This window comes from Saccopteryx bilineata, chromosome 1, assembly GCF_036850765.1.
Source record: "Saccopteryx bilineata isolate mSacBil1 chromosome 1, mSacBil1_pri_phased_curated, whole genome shotgun sequence".
In the NCBI taxonomy this organism is placed as follows: domain Eukaryota; kingdom Metazoa; phylum Chordata; class Mammalia; order Chiroptera; family Emballonuridae; genus Saccopteryx; species Saccopteryx bilineata.
The window spans coordinates 143,162,739-143,180,574 of NC_089490.1; the positions used below are offsets into that span (position 1 = coordinate 143,162,739).

The 17,836-nt window shown below is 52.0% G+C and overlaps 1 protein-coding gene across 1 annotated transcript in view; it reads left to right on the top strand.

Annotated features, from left to right (window-relative positions):
* NOTCH3 (notch receptor 3) overlaps positions 1-17,836 on the top strand; it is a 36,901-nt gene that overhangs the window by 12,135 nt on the left and 6,930 nt on the right. The window contains exons 13-31 of the mRNA XM_066271360.1: positions 216-408; positions 488-639; positions 842-955; positions 1,387-1,542; positions 2,394-2,619; positions 3,019-3,220; positions 3,470-3,623; positions 4,016-4,200; positions 4,733-4,865; positions 4,951-5,208; positions 5,291-5,409; positions 5,732-6,297; positions 8,359-8,691; positions 10,720-10,874; positions 10,965-11,187; positions 12,192-12,276; positions 13,758-13,920; positions 15,623-15,927; positions 16,187-16,334. Of these exons, the coding sequence (XP_066127457.1) occupies positions 216-408; positions 488-639; positions 842-955; positions 1,387-1,542; positions 2,394-2,619; positions 3,019-3,220; positions 3,470-3,623; positions 4,016-4,200; positions 4,733-4,865; positions 4,951-5,208; positions 5,291-5,409; positions 5,732-6,297; positions 8,359-8,691; positions 10,720-10,874; positions 10,965-11,187; positions 12,192-12,276; positions 13,758-13,920; positions 15,623-15,927; positions 16,187-16,334 (3,870 nt within the window). The remainder of the gene's footprint in view (positions 1-215; positions 409-487; positions 640-841; positions 956-1,386; positions 1,543-2,393; positions 2,620-3,018; positions 3,221-3,469; positions 3,624-4,015; positions 4,201-4,732; positions 4,866-4,950; positions 5,209-5,290; positions 5,410-5,731; positions 6,298-8,358; positions 8,692-10,719; positions 10,875-10,964; positions 11,188-12,191; positions 12,277-13,757; positions 13,921-15,622; positions 15,928-16,186; positions 16,335-17,836) is intronic.

Sequence of the window (17,836 nt, forward strand, 5' to 3'; positions counted from 1 at the left end):
AATGACTTCATGTAAGTTTGGGAATGAGGATGATCTGGGGCAAGGCAGCTCTGGGTTGAGGAGGTGGCTGTCCTAATTCGCACAAGAACGGATGTGTTATGAGAATGAGATTGTCCTAGCTTAAGGTCATGGCTGTGTTAAATGGCGTTTAGTTGTCTCTCCCTGTTGGCTTGGTTGTCCTTGTCCTGAGATGAGGTTGCCTGTGTGCTCCCCAGGGCCCCTTTGCAACGTGGAGATCAATGAGTGCGTGTCCAGTCCATGTGGTGAGGGAGGCTCCTGTGTGGATGGGGAAGACGGCTTCCGCTGCCTCTGCCCACCTGGCTCCCTGCCCCCTCTGTGCCTCCCTACAAGCCATCCTTGTGCCCAAGAACCCTGCCATCACGGTGTCTGCCATGATGCACCTGGAGGGTGAGCCCTTTCCCATCTCCTCATCCTTACCCCCTTGTCTCTGCACCCTTCTGCTGGTCCTGACTGCCTTCCCCTTCAGGTTCCGTTGTGTATGTGATCCTGGCTGGAGTGGCCCCCAGTGCAGCCAGAGTCTCACTCGAGATGCCTGTGAGTCTCAGCCCTGTGGGTCTGGTGGCACCTGCACCAGTGATGGAATGGCTTTCCACTGTACCTGTCCTCCTGGTGTCCAGGGTATGTGTCCCTACCTATCCTCCCCAGGCTCCCCTGTCTCCTTCTTCCTTCTTCCTTCTGCTGCACTCTCTTGTTTGCCTTTGTTTATTTTTTCTCTTTCCTTATTGCAGCTTGGGAGGTGGGTATCAAGCTAGGGACCCTGGGGGGGAGGATGGGAACAAGGAATCTCTCAAGAGTACTTCACTCTGCCTGCCCACCACAGGCCATCAGTGTGAGCTGCTGTCCCCCTGTGCCCCGAATCCCTGTGAGCATGGGGGCCACTGCGAGTCTGGTTCTGGCCATGTAGCTGTCTGCTCCTGTTCTCCTGGTTGGCAAGGTATATGAGCTGGTTTCTCCTCTTTTCCTTCACCTCTCCTCCCTGGGGACCCAGAGGGGGTCTCACCCTTGGTCCTCTCTTTTTGGGGAGTTTCCTTCTGGGAAGGGATAGAGCTGGACACAAACACTAACAGCCCCTGTGGTCATTTCTAGAGAAGAGGAAAGGATAGATGGCTGGGGAAGCTAGGCTTCACGCTGGGGTTTGGCTACAGCTTCCTGGAGGATCAAAACTTGGAGAATACATTCACCACCCATTGAGGCAAGAAGGCACTTCTAGAACAGTCTGTGCAAAATGCCTAGAGAGGCAGATGACAGCATAACATGTCCTTGCATTCACCAATGTCAGCCTCAGGTTTTTTATGAGCAACAGGTACCCTCAGACCCTACTCTGTGCCCTCTAACCCTGTATTTCACTTTATTTCTCACCCCCAGGCCCTCGATGTCAGCAGGATGTAGACGAGTGTGCTGGCCCCTCACCATGTGGCCCCCATGGTACCTGTACCAACCTGGCAGGGAGTTTTAGTTGTACCTGCCATGGGGGGTATAGTGGCTCTTCCTGTGACCAGGACATCGATGACTGTGACCCCAGTGAGTTCAGGGGAGCTTTTGGGGTGCCCTTGAAAACATGTTCATTAAGCCTATGCTGTGCTTTAATTTAGTCTTCATAGTTCTTATTTTCCACATTTTACTCATGGAACTGACACCTAAAGAGGTTAAGTGACTTCCTTGAGGTCACAAAGCAGGTAAGGGAAGAGCTGGGATCGGAGCACAGGTCTGTCTGACTGAAGCCTGTGCACTGTCTCTGGAGTAAGTTAGAGTTGTGTGTAAGTATGAGATAAAGGTGATGTGTTTTTTAAATTGAATTTATTGGAATGACATTCATTCAGAAAGGTGATATTATATTTAATTTAATTTAGTATTTTATTTAATTTAACCTAATATATAAAAGCCATCATTTTGACATGTAATCAATATAAGATTACTGAGATATTTTACCTTTTTTTGTTAATGCTAAGTCTTCAGAATTGAAATCTGGTGTGTATTTTACAGTCAGGGCACATCTCAGTTTGGACCAGCCACATGTCAAGGACCCAGTAGCCGCATGTGGCCACTGGCCATTATCCTGGCCGGCATAGGTCTGGAGGAGGCCTCCTGTGCTGAGTCAAGGAATTAAGCAGACACAACTAACAGTATGTGCTTGATAGCTCAAAGGGACCTTTGGTTCTACCAAATGCTTCTCCTTCCACATAGGTGATATTTCCAGATAAGGAAGGAGATGAGGGAACAGAGGGGACAATTTGATCCCTCTGACCAATTGTGCCCTTCCCAGTTAAGCTTGGTTTACCTCCAAGTTCGCGCTATGCAAGACATGGCTGGGTCAGTCAAGGTTGATGGGAGGGCTAGGTGAATGACTCGACCTCATTCCCTTCTGACTGCAGACCCCTGCCTGAATGGTGGCTCCTGTCAGGACCAGGTGGGATCCTTTTCGTGTTCCTGCCTCCCGGGATTTGCTGGCCCCCACTGTGCCCATGATGTGGATGAGTGTCTGAGCAGCCCCTGTGGCCCTGGCACCTGCACCGACTATGTGGCCTCCTTCACCTGCACCTGCCCCCCAGGCTATGGAGGCTTCCACTGTGAGCAGGACCTACCTGACTGCAGCCCCAGGTGGATGGACCCTCTATTGGGAATTCAGGGACCCTGGCATCGGGTGGGGCATAGGACCTGAGAAAACATGGGCATAAAAAGGGTGGGTCCTCAGCTTGGCACCCATCTCAGGACTCTGTGCTTGATGGGTCACTGTGTGGGAAAAGACAAGGTCATCTTAGAGACACTGGTCCGTACAGGGTTGAGACCAGACTGGAGTGGGGCCTCCATGTGGTTCCTACCTTAGTGCTGAAGTATCTGGTGAATTGGGGCTAAGGGACAGGAGAGGGCTGTAGCCTTTCCTGGTGGGTATCGGAGGTAAGGGTCAGAGAATAGGCCTACTCAAAGCTGGCCAGGTCCAAGGACCATGGGCGGGGCCTATGAGGGGTGGGGCCTCACCCATCTTTGCTTTCCCTCCAGCTCTTGCTTCAATGGTGGGACCTGCTTGGACAGTGTGAACTCCTTCAGCTGCCTGTGCCGCCCTGGCTACACTGGCACACACTGCCAGCACGAGGCTGACCCCTGCCTCTCCCGGCTTTGTCTGCATGGGGGTGTCTGCACTGCCACCCACTCTGGCTTCAGGTGTGCCTGTCCAGAGGGCTTCACTGGCACTCAGTGTCAGGTGGGTAGGGTCACTGGGAATGGGTTTAAGGGAGAGAAATCTGGAGGGGTATTCTGGGGGAGGGGCCTGCATGGGATCCTGGGTAGGGGGCTGCTGGGTACCCTCAGGAAGAAGCTTCCCTGGGTCTTGAGGAGGGTTTAGTGGGGAGGGGGGGTTATGGTGAAAGGCCTGGTAGGGACTCTGGGGGGGAAATCTGGAGAGTTATTTCTGGGGGTCCCTGAGTGCTGATGCTGTGGTCTTTCCCTCCAGACACTGGTAGACTGGTGCAGCCTTGAGCCCTGTCAGAATGGGGGTCGCTGTGCCCGAACAGGGGCCTCTTTCTACTGCCTTTGTCCACCAGGGTGGAGTGGCAGCCTCTGTGACATCCAAAGCCTGCCCTGCAGAGAGGCCGCAGCCCAGATTGGTGAGGGGGATATGTGTGGCTGGTGTGTGTGCAGCTTAGGAGGGCATGTGTGCATATACTTCCTGCTAGTGTGAGCCCAGTAAGGGTGCAACAGAACATATGGGCATGATGAGGCATTTGACTGTGTGTGGATGTGTGACTCTGTGAAAGTTGGATGGCGTGTGTGTGTCTGTCACCAAAAGACAACTGAGATGATGTCTGCAGTGGTGTGTGTGACTGAGCTGCTGTGAGCGTCAAAGGTGCCTGTGTCAGTGACTAGGACTATGCAGTTTAAAGGGATGTGTGACAACCTGATGGAATATGGTGGGACCCTGGTGATTGGTGGCAGCAGGGATATTGGGTGTTGCGGGCAGAGAGCGGGGAGTGTGTGACTGATGCCACTTTCTGTGCAGGCGTGCATCTGGAGCAGCTGTGTCAGGATGGTGGGCAGTGTGTGGACAAGGACAACTCCCACTACTGCATGTGCCCAGAGGGCCGCACAGGCAGCCACTGTGAGCAGGAAGTGGACCCCTGTTTGGCCCAGCCCTGCCAGCACGGGGGTACTTGCCAAGGCTACATGGGGGGTTATATGTGCAAGGTAAGGGGCACTGAGGGGAGGGGAGAGGGGAACTAGTCACATCTAAGTGTGTCTGGGCACACATTTCTGTGTGTTTATAGCCTGGTGTGGGTGTGTCTCTCTAGGCATGTCTGTGTTTTTGCTTTTGTGACTGAATATATCTTTGTGAGTGTCACTCTGGGTAGATTGGGGGTGTTTCTGTCTGTCCGGGTGGGCATCTCTCTTTGGATGGTTCCTGGATATATCTGTCTCTGTGTGTGTGGTCTCTTTGCGCATGAATGCATGTGCAGGTGTCTTGAGAGTGCATTTCTGATTGTGTGTCTTGGGTGTGTCTGAGTATCTTAAGTGTCTCTCCTGTATGCTTGTATGTGTGTGTCCATCTGCATTGGGTATATCTGTGGCCCCTAGAGTCTGGGTGTGTTTTCTGCGCACTGGGTATATTTCTGTGTATCGGAGGACTGTGTGTGTTCTTTTGTGCTGGGGTTTTCTGTGTCTTCACAGGAAGTGTCTGTGTCCCTTGAGGCTGAGTGTGTCCCTGTCTTGCCCTTACCAGTGTCCAGCTGGCTATGCTGGTGACAACTGTGAGGATGACGTGGATGAGTGTGCCTCCAAGCCCTGCCAGCATGGGGGCATCTGCATTGACCTTGTGGCCCGATATCTCTGCTCCTGTCCCCCTGGGACACTGGGTATGCCAAAGCCAGGGTTGGGGACAGCCTGGGAGGCTGGGTCTTTGTCTCCTCCTGAATATTTCCCCATTCTTCCTTCCCTCAGGTGTGCTCTGTGAGATTAATGAGGATGACTGTGGCCCAGGCCCACCCCTGGACCCTGGTCCCCGGTGCTTGCACAATGGTACCTGTGTGGATCTGGTTGGGGGCTTCCGCTGTGCCTGTCCTCCAGGATACACTGGCCTGCGCTGTGAGGCAGATATCAATGAGTGTCGCCCAGGTGCCTGCCACACAGCATACACCCGGGACTGCCTGCAGGACCCAGGTGGGAGCTTCCATTGCCTTTGCCGAGCTGGCTTCACAGGTAAGGGTGGGCAAGGGGGCTGGCCTGGGATCCTGCCTGTGTTCCCCTATTGTGGCTGATACACCAGCTCCTGCTTGCCCAGGTTCCCGCTGTCAGACGGTCCTGTCTCCCTGCAAGTCCCAGCCATGCCAGCATGGAGGCCAGTGCCGTCCTGGCCCCAGCCCGGGAGGTGTACTGACCTTCACCTGCCATTGTGTCTCGGTAAGTGTGGGTGACTGGTCACATCAGGGTCTCTGGGAGAGGAGTGGTACTGTGGCCTGGTGGGGTGGGGTGGCTTTAAGGGAGAAGAGGTGGAAGGGAAGGGGGTTTCTGGGAAATGTGGATATTATCTGGTGGTTGGGAGGCAGTGTGAGGCTGAGGTTTGGAGTAGTGCCTTCCTGGGGTAGGGGGAGAGCTTTGGTAGGATCCCGGGAGATTGGAGGTTCTAGTGCTCCCAAGTCCTGACTCCCATCCTCCCCTCTCTCTCTCTTCCCCTACCGCCTGCCCGTGTGCATTGTTTTCCTCTCCCTCATCCCACCCCCAGCCATTCTGGGGCCCACGTTGCGAGCGGGTAGCGCGCTCCTGTCGGGAGCTGCAATGCCCGGTGGGCATACTCTGCCAGCAGACAGTCCGTGGGCCGCGCTGCGCCTGCCCCCCAGGGCTGTCAGGGCCCGCCTGCCGGGGCTTCCAGGAGTCGCTGCCCGGAGCCACCAATGCCAGCTGCTTGGCTTCCCCCTGCCTCCACGGGAGCTCTTGCATCCCGAAACCGTCCGCGCCCTTCTTCCTCTGCGCGTGCGCGCCGGGCTGGACCGGGTCCCGCTGTGAGGTGCTGGCGGCGGTGCACGAGGCCGCGGAGGAGCCGCTGTGCCCAAGTGCGGCCTGCGAGGCCAAGAGAGGCGACAAGCACTGCGACCGCGAATGCAACAGCCCGGGTTGCGGTTGGGATGGCGGCGACTGCTCGCTGAGTGTGGGCGACCCCTGGCGGCAGTGTGCAGCGCTGCAGTGTTGGCGCCTCTTCAACAACAGCCGCTGTGACCCTGCCTGCAGCTCCCCTGCCTGCCTCTATGACAATTTTGACTGTCGGGCTGGAGGCCATGAGCGCACCTGCAAGTGAGCTCCTCTGTCTGTCTATCTGTCTCTCTGTGTATGGGGCCCGCCTCTCTGTTCGTCTGTCTGTCCATTCACTCCAGTCTGTATCTTCTCTGTCTGTGTGGCAGATCTCACCATCCAAGGCCCTGCCTCTCTATCTGTCCATTTATTTGCCTTAGTCTGTCTATCAGTCCATCCTTATTTAGACTGTCTGTTGGGTTGTTCATTCATTTGCCTCGTCTCTTTCTTTCTTTATTTCTTTGAATCTTTATGGGTACAACCTTTTTTGTATGGGGAAGAAGGGGATAGGTAAGGGGTTTGGAATTTAGGGAAAAGTTAATAGATAAAACTTGCAGTCCAGGATTCTTCTAGCATCTGCTGACCAGTCAGTCCTTCTTTATCTGTGTCCTTGTCGATGGATGTTCTGTTCTTGGAGCATCGGGGCTTGGATACCATCTTGTTCGTGAATCTGCTGGACCTGGGCCACAAAGGTGTATTGCTTGCAGCTTCATGAAACCACCTCTAGGCCTATTCATGTATCCAGCACCTTATGTCCGCTTCATTGCTTGCCTCACTTTCACCCTGAGAGGCTGGTCCTGCCGGCTTTTCACCTCAGGTCCCTGGCTTCCGCCCCATCTGTTCCTTAGTGTACTCTGTCTGCCCAGCTGAATACCACTTCTGTCTGTTGGTCCATCTATGTCTGTGTGCCCTCTCTGTCCATCCCTGTACTCTGCCTATCCTAATGTTCCCATCTGTCTATCCCTCCATGTATCCCACCTTTCTCCTTTTCTGTCTGCCTCTGCACCCCATCTTTCCCTCCCTGTGCCCTGTCTGTCCACCTGGCTGTTCATCCATGAATTCCTTTTGTCCCTCTGTACACCCAACTATATGTTGTCCATTCTTGGATCTCATCTGTGCATGTATCTGTTTCTGTTTGTATGTCAGTCTATCTGTCTAAGTGCCTGATATATCTGTCCATCTATACATCTTGGTGCCCCACATGTTCATTCGTGTCCTCTTTGTCCTTCTGTCCCTCCACATACCCCCTTTTCCCCTTCTATATGTCCATACAGCTATCTACCTTGCTCTTCTCTATCTCTATTCATGCCCCCATCTGTCTGTCTCATGCATTCCATCTGTCCATCTTGTGCTCTGACCCGTCTGTTCCACTGTGTGTCCCTCTGTCTTTTTTTATTTTTTATTTTTATTTATTTTTATTTTTTGTTTTTTAACTTTATTCATTTTAGAGAGAGAGAGAAAGAAAGAAAGAAAGAGAGAAGGTGGGGAGGAGCAGGTAGCATAAATTCCCATATGTGCCTTGAGCAGGCAAACCCAGGGTTTTGAACCTGCAACCTTAATGTTTCAGGTCGAGGCTTTATCCACTGGGCCACCCAACCTCTACAAGTGTCCCTCTGTCTGAAACCTTCCTCTGACCCTTATCTCCTTGTCCTCATTCCCCCTATTCTCCCTCTCACCCTTCTCTAGCCACACAGGCCTCTCTGCCAATTCTCCAATACCCCCCAGCCTGGTCCCATCTCAGGACCTTTGCACTGGCTGTTTCCTCTCTCTGGGATATTCTTCCCTTGGGAAACCATATGGCTCCTCCCCACCTCCTTCAAGTCTTTGTTCAAACACCTGCACCTTCTCAGTGATCTCCCTGACCACGCCCAGCACTTCCCCTGCTTTATTTTTCTCCTTAGCATTTAATTCCATATAGCATTCTCTGTGTTTACATTTAGCTTTTACTGCCATGTAATTGAAATGCTGTATATTCTGCTTATTTATCTCCTTTAACATCAGTCCCTGCCCACTGGAATGCCAGCTCCCTGTATTCAAGGATTTGTGCTTGGGAACATCCTGGGTGTCCACAGAAGTGCCTAGCACCTATCAGCTGTTTTCAGTAGTGACTTATTAATAGTTACTGAGTGAATGGCTGAATTTTCAGAAAGCCTGACATTTGGATATAGTCTAGTCCTCGTGCTTACTGTCTAGTCCCCTTCTGTCTCTAGAGTTGGGGTGCTGTGTTTAGGAGGTCTGTGCCCCTGTTCTGTGCCCCTGACTGTGCCCCTTTTCTGCCCCCAGTCCGGTCTATGAGAAGTACTGCGTGGACCACTTTGCAGACGGCCGCTGCGACCGGGGCTGCAACACGGAGGAGTGTGGCTGGGACGGGCTAGACTGCGCAGGTGAGGTGCCGGCCCTGCTGGCCCGCGGCATGCTGGTGCTCACTGTGTTGCTGCCGCCGGAAGAGTTGCTGCACTCCAGCGCCGACTTCCTGCAGCGGCTCAGCGCCATCCTGCGCACCTCGCTGCGCTTCCGCCTGGACGAACATGGACAGGCCATGGTCTTCCCTTACCATCTGCCCGGCGCTGGCTCTGAAGCCTGGAACCTGCGGGAACTGGCCCCCAAGGTGATCGGGTGAGTGGCTCCACCCCGTAGAGCCCTGGGGGCTGTGCAGATACTGAGTAGGGGGTGGGAGGGGACAGCATGGATCAGGTCTGGTGTATATCACTTCCCTTAACATTTTGGGGAGTTTTCTTGGCAATAAGTCCGGCATGTCTCAACCTTGATAACATTGCCATTTGGGTCAGGATCATTCTTTGCTGTGAGGCTCTCCTGTGCACTGTAGGATGTTGAGCCGCATCCCTGGCTTCCACCCCCCAGATACAAGCCGCAGCCCACCCCCAAGGGTCCTTTGGGGAGCAGTATTGCCCCTGGATATAGAGCTACCTCCTTCTGAAGAAAAAGGAATATACTAGAGTGGTTAAGAATGTGTAGTTTTGTTTTTAGAAATGGAAAATACAGAATCTCCTGTTGGTTGCCTGGTCTACTAGGCCAGACAGTGTCAGAGGGAGGTGTGGCCTCTGAGCAGCATGGTGAGGCCCTGACACCTAGAGGAAGGGTGGGTGTTAGAGATGGGGACTCAAGGCTCTGACTGGGTGAAGCTGGACTGGGAGAGATGGAAGAGGGTGGCTGATGGTGGTTGGGATGACCGAGTGGCTGGAGGGTGTCTCATCAAATTGAAGACACAGGGTGAAAAATAGCGGTCACTTTGGGGCTTACCTGAAGATTCCCAGAAGACAACCAGGGACTGAAGACAGAGACAAAAAAGACCAAGGAGTGTTGACAATCATTGAAGTCATGGGAGAGACTCCAAGAAATGGGGAGAGAAGTAGGGGCAGAAGAATGACCTGGGGACACTGAGACCTAAGGATTGGTTGAGGAAAATTAGCTCAGAAAAAAGTGTTACCAAAGCAAGGGCTTTCTGTCTGATGTACATAGAAGCCAAAACTATGGCATTGGTTCATGAGTAAAGAAAGAGCCTTCATTTGTGAGTATAGCCAGCAAGGAGACAGGAGGCAAGGCTCAAATCCGTCTCCCAGATCCAGGGCTGGAGGCAAGATTAAGGGTTTCAGCACCAGATCTTCCTGGACAATGGACCCTTCATTTCTCTCTGAAAGGGTTCTGGCAGTCAGGTTCCAGTCATGTTCTGGTCCTTTGGTTCTGTGGGGGGAGCAGTTGAGGACTCACAAGTGTTACTTGTGAGTAGTATATCCAGGGTTTAAACTTTGGTTTTGGGTCTTGTTAAAAACAGGATAGGACCAGTTTGAGTTGGTTCTGTGGTTACAAGAGGAAAAGGGGCAGTTAGAGAAATAGGAAGAGATCAGAGTATGGAGTATTGGGGATCCCAAGGAAAGAGGGATTTGGAGGGTTTGGGCTCCTTGAAGCAGAGCCTGAGATGAGCCTTCAAATACATACTGCTCACAAAGATTAGAGGATATTTCAAAATGAATATGAAGTGATAAAAAATCCCCTAATTTCTGTGAGCAGAATATGTGCCCAATGGAAGGTGCTCTCAGAAGGGCAGAACAAGGGAAGCAGGATGGGGCAGGGAAAAAACGGAGTTAGGAGGTAGCTTCAGCCTGAGTCCTCAGCGTGCTCTGGAGCACGGATACCACCTCAGTGTCAGTCCCACTTCGAGACAGGAGGGCCAGCCTTTATATACCCCACAGCAGTCAGTCACTGGCTGATGGCTTCCCCAAGGGGTGTCACTTCCCAAAGGTGAGGGTTCTCACCCTGCCGAGGCCAGTTCCCCAGAGAGAGGGAGGCTTCAGCTTGAGAAACCAGTGTTCATAGTGGTCCGCAGACAGACGTAGCAGCCTGATAAGGGGGATTTGGGCCTATGCCAACCTCAGCCATGAGAGATGTTGTCATGAAAACAGTGCCCATTGGAGTTGTGGCTTGGGGGACACAGGTGGCCACAGCAAGACTGGTGTTGGGGGTGTGGGGGGGATGGAGCCAGATAGGAAGCAAGTAGGCCATGCCAACATGGTGAGTAGACACAGCTCTTTGGAGTCTGGTGTTGGGGTGGGGGATGAGGTTTGGTGCCAGGCTGGCAGTAGGTGCCCCATTGAGCCAGCCTGTTCCTACCCTGTGTCCCCACAGCTCAGTAGTGATGCTGGAGATTGACAATCGGCTGTGCCTGCAGCTGCCTGAGAACGACCATTGCTTCCCTGATGCGCAGAGTGCTGCCGACTACTTGGGAGCGCTGTCCGCAGTGGAGCGCCTGGACTTCCCGTACCCGCTGTGGGCTGCGCGGGGTGAGCCTGGCTGGCGGGGGACCTGGGTGGACTGGCGCTCCTGCGGTGGGGTCCAGGCTATGGTTGAAGTCCTTCATTTCCTGCCTGCAGGGGAGCCGCTGGACTCACTAGAGCCTAGTGTGCCGCTGCTGCCGCTTCTGGTGGCCAGCGCCGTCTTTCTGCTGGTCATCCTTGTCCTGGTCGTCATGGTGGCCCGGCGCAAGCGTGAGCACAGCACCCTCTGGTTCCCTGAGGGCTTTGCGCTGCACAAGGACGTGGCTGCTGGCCACAAGGGCCGGCGGGAGCCTGTGGGCCAAGATGCACTGGGCATGAAGTGAGGATCTTGCCCCCTCTTTGTCCCTGACTTTTGGGGGCTTGTGAGCCCTTGAATTCACCTTGATCTGACTCTGACCTCTGACCCCAACTGGACCCTAACTTCAGACTCCAGCCTGGAGCCCAGTGTCCATCACTTTGACCACTGACTCCATGATCCCCTGTGATCACCCCTGATTCATGAGCCCTGATTCTATTTCCTATGTCCCAGTTCCCCTAACACAAATCCTATCCTCACCCCACCTGGACCCCACCCTGACTCTGGCCTCTCAGACTGCACCCTGATACGCAGTGTTCATTGCCACATGACTGTTGACTCCACAACCCCTGTTTGTACCCCAACCCCTCTCATCCCTGAGCTTCTCCTCTCTGACCCCCAATATCACCTCTAGCTCTAACCTACCTTGACCTTTGACCTCCTCTCTGAGCCCCTTTACATCCCAGCTTATCGTCCATTCGCAGTGGCCCTCAATCCAGGCCTTGTTCCTAGGCCTCACCTCCAACCCTCTGACCTGTCTGTTAAGAGCCCCAACCCCACCAGGACCTAAACCCTGAATTTACTCCTTCCCTGTGACCCTATGACCCCTGACTCCTCTCCACAACCTTCTCGTCCTGGCTACATCTCTTACCTGCTATGAAGTTAATTCTATCTTCTGTGACCTCTGATGTCACCCTCTCTAGCACCTGATGTATACCTGTGAGCCTCACCTATCCCTCACTGCTTTGACCCCTGACCCCACACTAGTCTTTTTCCACAATTCTATCTTAAGACCTTGGCCATCACTCATCATAACCCCTGACAGTACCCCTGTGACCTTGACCCTGCCTTGCACCCCCTCATTGGACCTTGTATCTTGACCCTGCCCTCTGTGCCTACTGACCTATCCCAACTCCAGACCCCAACTTCACCTCTGGGACTCTGCTCTAACCCCACCCAAATCCTCCTCCCAGGTCACACATTTCCATTGTCCCCTCTGCCCTTTCCCTTACCCATTGTCTCCACAGGAACATGGCTAAGGGCGAGAGTCTGATGGGAGAGATGGCCACAGACTGGATGGACACGGAGCACCCAGAGGCCAAACGACTGAAGGTTGTGCCCCTTCTTCCGACCCCTGCTTTTAGGGTCTTGGGTGGGCCCTGATGATCAGTGGGAGAGCCCAGAGGAAGTCACCTGGATCCTTCAGCACAGGTCTGCCTTCATCAGGCTCTGTTTGATGCCCGAAGGCTATAAAATGCCCTGGTAGACTGGTTAGGCATATTCTGTCCTGTTTCTATAACATAACTCATGACTTTCAGACCATGAGTCTGAAATTTATCATTCTTCTGCTAGGGGCTCAGTTGCTATGTTCATGAAGGCACATTGATATATTTGTAACTATTTGGTCTCTACCTCATGATCATGTTCATGTTCCCAGATTAATAGGGATTATTGAAGGATCCCCTTTCCCCCACATTTCTTTTACCAGTTATTTTTAGTTTCCAGAATACAAGTTTTGCATTTCTTCTGTGAAATTTAAATATCTAAATATTTAATTATTCTTTTTTTTTTTTATTCTTGATGCTGTTTTCAATAGAAATGTTCTCTTAATCTTGTTTTCAGTGAGTTCGTGTCTAGTGTATGCACAGGTGTGTGCTGACAGTTGCTATGCTCTGTGTCTCTTCCTTGATCACCCACTTTGGGTTCCCAGCCCTTCCCCACTTCCAATCAGATTAAATTCCAGTTTTGTTTTGTTTTTTGCCTGACCAGGTAGTGGTGCAATGGATAGAGCAGAGGCCTGGGATGCTGAGGACCCAGGTTTAAAACTTTGAGTTGCTGGCTTGAGTGCGGGCTCACCAGCTTGAGCACAGGGTCTCTGGCTTGAGTGTAGGATCATAGACATGATCCAAGGTCACTGGTTGAGCAGGGGATCACTGGCTCGTCTGGAGCTCTTGGGTCAAGGCACATATGAAAAAGTAATCAATGGCTTGACCAGGTGGTGGCGCAGTGGATAGAGTTTCAGACTGGGATGCGGAGGACCCAGGTTCAAGACCCCGAGGTCTCCAGCTTAAGCGCGGGCTCATCTGGTTTGAGCAAAAGCTCACCAGCTTGGACCCAAGGTCGCTGGCTCGAGCAAGGGGTTTCTCAGTCTGCTGTAGCCCCACGGTCAAGGCACATATGAGAAAGCAATCAATGAACAACTAAGGTGTCGCAACGAAAAACTGATGATTGATGCTTCTCATCTCTCTCCGTTCCTGTCTGCCTGTCCTTCTCTATCCTCTCCTTGACTCTCTCTCTGTCTCTATAAAAAAAAAAAAAAAGTAATCAATGAACAACTAGGTGTTGCAACTATGAGCTGATTTTTCTCATCGCTCTCCCTTCCTGTCTGTCTCTCTCTCACTAAATAAATAAATAAATAAATAAAATTTAAAAATTCCAGTTTTTTCTCTAATGAGTTCTCTGAACTCTGGTATGGTAATTTCCTGTTTTCTTATTTAGAAAAAAAATCAGGTTTTGGGGGGCTGTATGTACCTCTCCATCATCCCTCTGTCTCTTTCAACTCTTCATGAGAACGTGGGCCCCTGTGCCTCTAGGTAGAGGAGTCCGGTGTGGGGGCCGAGGACACTGTGGATTCCCGCCAGTGGACTCAACACCACTTGGTTGCTGCTGACATCCGTGTGGCACCAGCCATGGCCTTGACACCACCCCAGGGTGATGCGGATGCTGATGGCATGGATGTCAACGTGCGTGGCCCAGGTCAGTGATGACACCTTGTTCCCCTCCTTTCTTACTTGTGACAGTTTGTTTGGGCCTGTGTTCTGGGGAGAGCTAGGTGTATCTGGGGTTTTTTCTGTGGAGCTGTGTGTTAATCAGGACTCTTAGTTGTAAGTGATAATAGCCCAACTCAAACTAGTTTAAGTAAATCAAAGGATTTACAGGCTCTTGTAACTGGAAACGTCAAGGTGCATTTGGATCCAGGACTCACCACCCCTTGGCTTCAGCCCGGGCAGGCTTTCTCCTCAGGACACCATGGCCACCAGGCAGGACCAACCTTATAAAACCTTTTTATCTGCACCAGAAAAAGTCCCAGGATGAGTTCTGATTGGATAGACTGAGGTCACATGCCGATCCCTGAACCAATCAGTGTGGTCTGGAGCTTGGATATACGGACTAAGCCTGGGTGGTATGCCTGTCCCTGAGAGAGGGGTTTGGCTCTACCCAGAGCCTAAGGATAGAGAATGGGGTGCAAGTGTCCTGAGGGACACCAGCCAAGTGCTCACGTAGAGTGTAGCAGATCATGCACCTGAATCCTATAGAATTCATCTTTGTTTTATATTTCAGGGTATTCTTCCCCAAGCACTGTTTTTCTCCAAAAAGAGTGCATCTTTTGAAGTCCTTCATGGATTTTATGTCATGAATGGTGGGTGTGGGCATTTGACAGGCACAGCTCCTTTGCCTCGTGCTGAATTATAACTCTAGATAGAACTCACCCCCCAGACTCTCCCTTTGGGTTCAGGCTGAAATAACCCACCTGGTCCTGGCTGGATAGTTCAGTTGGTTATGGTGTTGTCCCAATATGCCAAGGTTGCAAGTTTGATCCTTGGTCAAGGCACATACAAGAATCAACCAATGAGCCTGACCAGGTGGTGGTGCAGTGGATAGAGCATCGGACTGGGACATGGAGGACCCAGTTCAAAACCCCGAGGTCTTTGGCTTAACCATGGGCTCATCTGGCTTGAGCAGAGGCTCACCAGCTTGAGCGAGGGGTCACTGGCTTGAGCGTGAGATCATAGACATGACCCTATGGTCGCTGGCTTGAGCCCTAAGGTCGCTGGCTTAAAGCTCAAGGTTGCTGGCTTGAGTTCAAGGTCGCTGGCTTGAGCAAGGGGTTAGTCACTCTGTTGTAGCCCCCTGATCAAGGCACATATGAGAAAGCAATCAACGAACAACTAAAGAGCTACAATGAAGAATTGATGCTTCTCATCTCTCTCCCTTCCTGTCTTTCTGTCCCTATCTGTTCCTCTCTCTGGGCTCTCTCTCTGTCTCTGTCAAAAAAAAAAAAAAAAAAAAGAATCAACTAATGAATGCATAAATAAGTGGAGCAACAGATTGATGTGTCTCTCCAGTCCTCTCTAAAATCAATAAATAAATTAAAACAAAGTTTAAAAAACAGAAAAATAAAGAGCCTACATGGAATTTGTCTGAGGTGCATAACTTGTCTTCTTCCCTCCCTGTCCTTTATCCGCCTCTGCCTAGGAGTCTCTTGGGGAAAATCATATGCTCATGAATCCTCATCTTGGGTTGGCTTCTGGGGCACCTGGCACAGACATGTGTGTATGTGCATGTGCACACAGATGTGCTTCCATGTGTCCCACTTCCTCCTAGACACCGTGCCTCAATAGGTTCCCTGGAAAGGCCCTGTGTCCACCTTCTTGTGACACGTTCCTGTTCCCTACAGATGGCTTCACCCCACTTATGTTAGCCTCCTTCTGTGGGGGGGCTCAGGAGCCAATGCCAGCTGAGGAGGATGAGGCAGAAGACACATCAGCCAGCATCATCTCAGACCTGATCTGCCAGGGGGCCCAGCTCGGGGCACGAACTGACCGCACGGGTGAGACGGCCCTGCACTTAGCCGCCCGTTATGCTCGGGCTGACGCAGCCAAGCGACTGCTGGATGCTGGGGCAGATACCAATGCCCAGGACCACTCGGGCCGCACCCCACTGCACACGGCTGTCACTGCTGATGCCCAGGGTGTCTTCCAGGTGAGATAGGCTTGCCCCTTTGGACATCGGAGCTGGGACAGGCATCAGACAGATCTGGATTTGAGCCCCAGTTCTGCCTTTCAGAGCTCATCTTTTCTTTTGTGAAATGGAAATATATGGGAGTACAGTTTCTGGCAGGTAGCTGCTCCCTGAATCTCAATGATTCCAGAGGATGGAGGGTTGGGGACCTCAGAGGCTTTAAGGTATTCCTGGTCCCCCTGTCCCTGACATGATTCCCTGCTGTACCTCTCTCATCTAGATTCTCATCCGGAATCGCTCTACAGACCTGGATGCCCGCATGGCAGATGGCTCGACAGCATTGATCCTGGCGGCCCGCCTGGCGGTAGAGGGCATGGTGGAAGAGCTCATTGCCAGCCATGCTGATGTCAATGCTGTGGATGAGCTTGGTAGGCTGGTGGGATATGGGGATTGAGAGGGTGGCACATGGATCCTGACAGTCTTGCTGGTGTGAACTCTCACCCACATTATGACCCAATTATTGAAGTTCCTGACACATAACAGGGCTGCAACATGGACTTATACTCACATACATTAAAAAAAAAATTATTAATGATTTTAGAGAGAAGAAGGGAGAGAGAGAGACAGAAACACTGATCTGTACCTGTATATGCCTTGACCAGGGGTCGAACCAGCAACCTTCACGTTTTGGGAGGAGGCTCTAACCAACTGAGCTATCTGGCCAGGGCTCTCATGCATTTTTTTTATGGCATCCATGAGCTCATTGGACCCATTAGTGACTTAGAAAAATGTGCCCTTTTACCTGCACGGATAACTCAGTTGGTTAGAGTGTCGTCCAGAAGTTCAGAGGTTGCCGGTTCGACTCCTGGTCAGGACACATACAGGAACAGATCGATCTGTCTGTCTCTCTCTCTCCCCCTTCCTTTCTCTCTAAAATCAATCAATAAAAGTAAAATTTTTTTTTTTTTCTGAAGTTGGAAACAGGGAGGCAGTCAGACAGACTCCTGCATGTGCCCGACCGGGATCCACCCGGCATGCCCACCAGGGGACAATGCTCTGTCCATCTGGGGCGTCGCTCTGCTGCAATCAGAGCCATTCTAGTGCCTGAGGCAGAGGCCACAGAGCCATCCTCAGCGCCCGGGCAAACTTTGCTCCAATGGAGCCTTGGCTGTGGGAGGGGAAGAGAGAGACAGAGAGGAAGGAGAGGGGGAGGGGTGGAGAAGCAGATGGGTGCTTCTCCTGTGTGCCCTGGGCGGGAATCGAACCCGGGACTCCCGCATGCCAGGCTGACGCTCTACCACTGAGCTAACCGGCCAGGGCCAAAAGTAAAAATTTTTTAAAAAAGGAAAAGAAGCCTGACCAGGTGCTGGCACAGTGGATAGAGCATCAACCTGGGATGCTGAGGACCCAGGTTTGAAACCCCGATGTTGCCGGCTTGAGCGCGGGCTCATCTGGCTTGAGCGTGGACTCACCAGCTTAAGAGCTGGGTCACTGGGTTGAGCCCAGAGGTTGCTGGCTTTAAGCCCAAGGTCACTGGCTTGAACAAGGGGTCACTGGTTCGTCTGGAGCCGCCCCCCCCCCGGCACATATTAGAAGCAATCAGTGAATAACTACAGTGACACAAACTACGAGTTGATGTTTCTCATCTCTCTCCATTTCTGTCTGTCTGTCTGTCTTGCTAAAAATAAATAAAATAAAATAAGATAAACCACAATGCAATTGAAGCTTTATTTAAAAGAAAACGTGCCCTTTCCCTGGGTCCTCACTTCCATCTCCTATATTTTGTTAGAAGTTCTTACTGCTGCCATCTGCTGGGAAGCTGGTGTAATAAATTTGTAAAACAGCCATAATTGGCCTTTTCCTACCTGGAGGTGGCTTGCACGGAGTCCCTGGAAATGGCTTACTTGCACAGTGGTGCAGATTCACAATC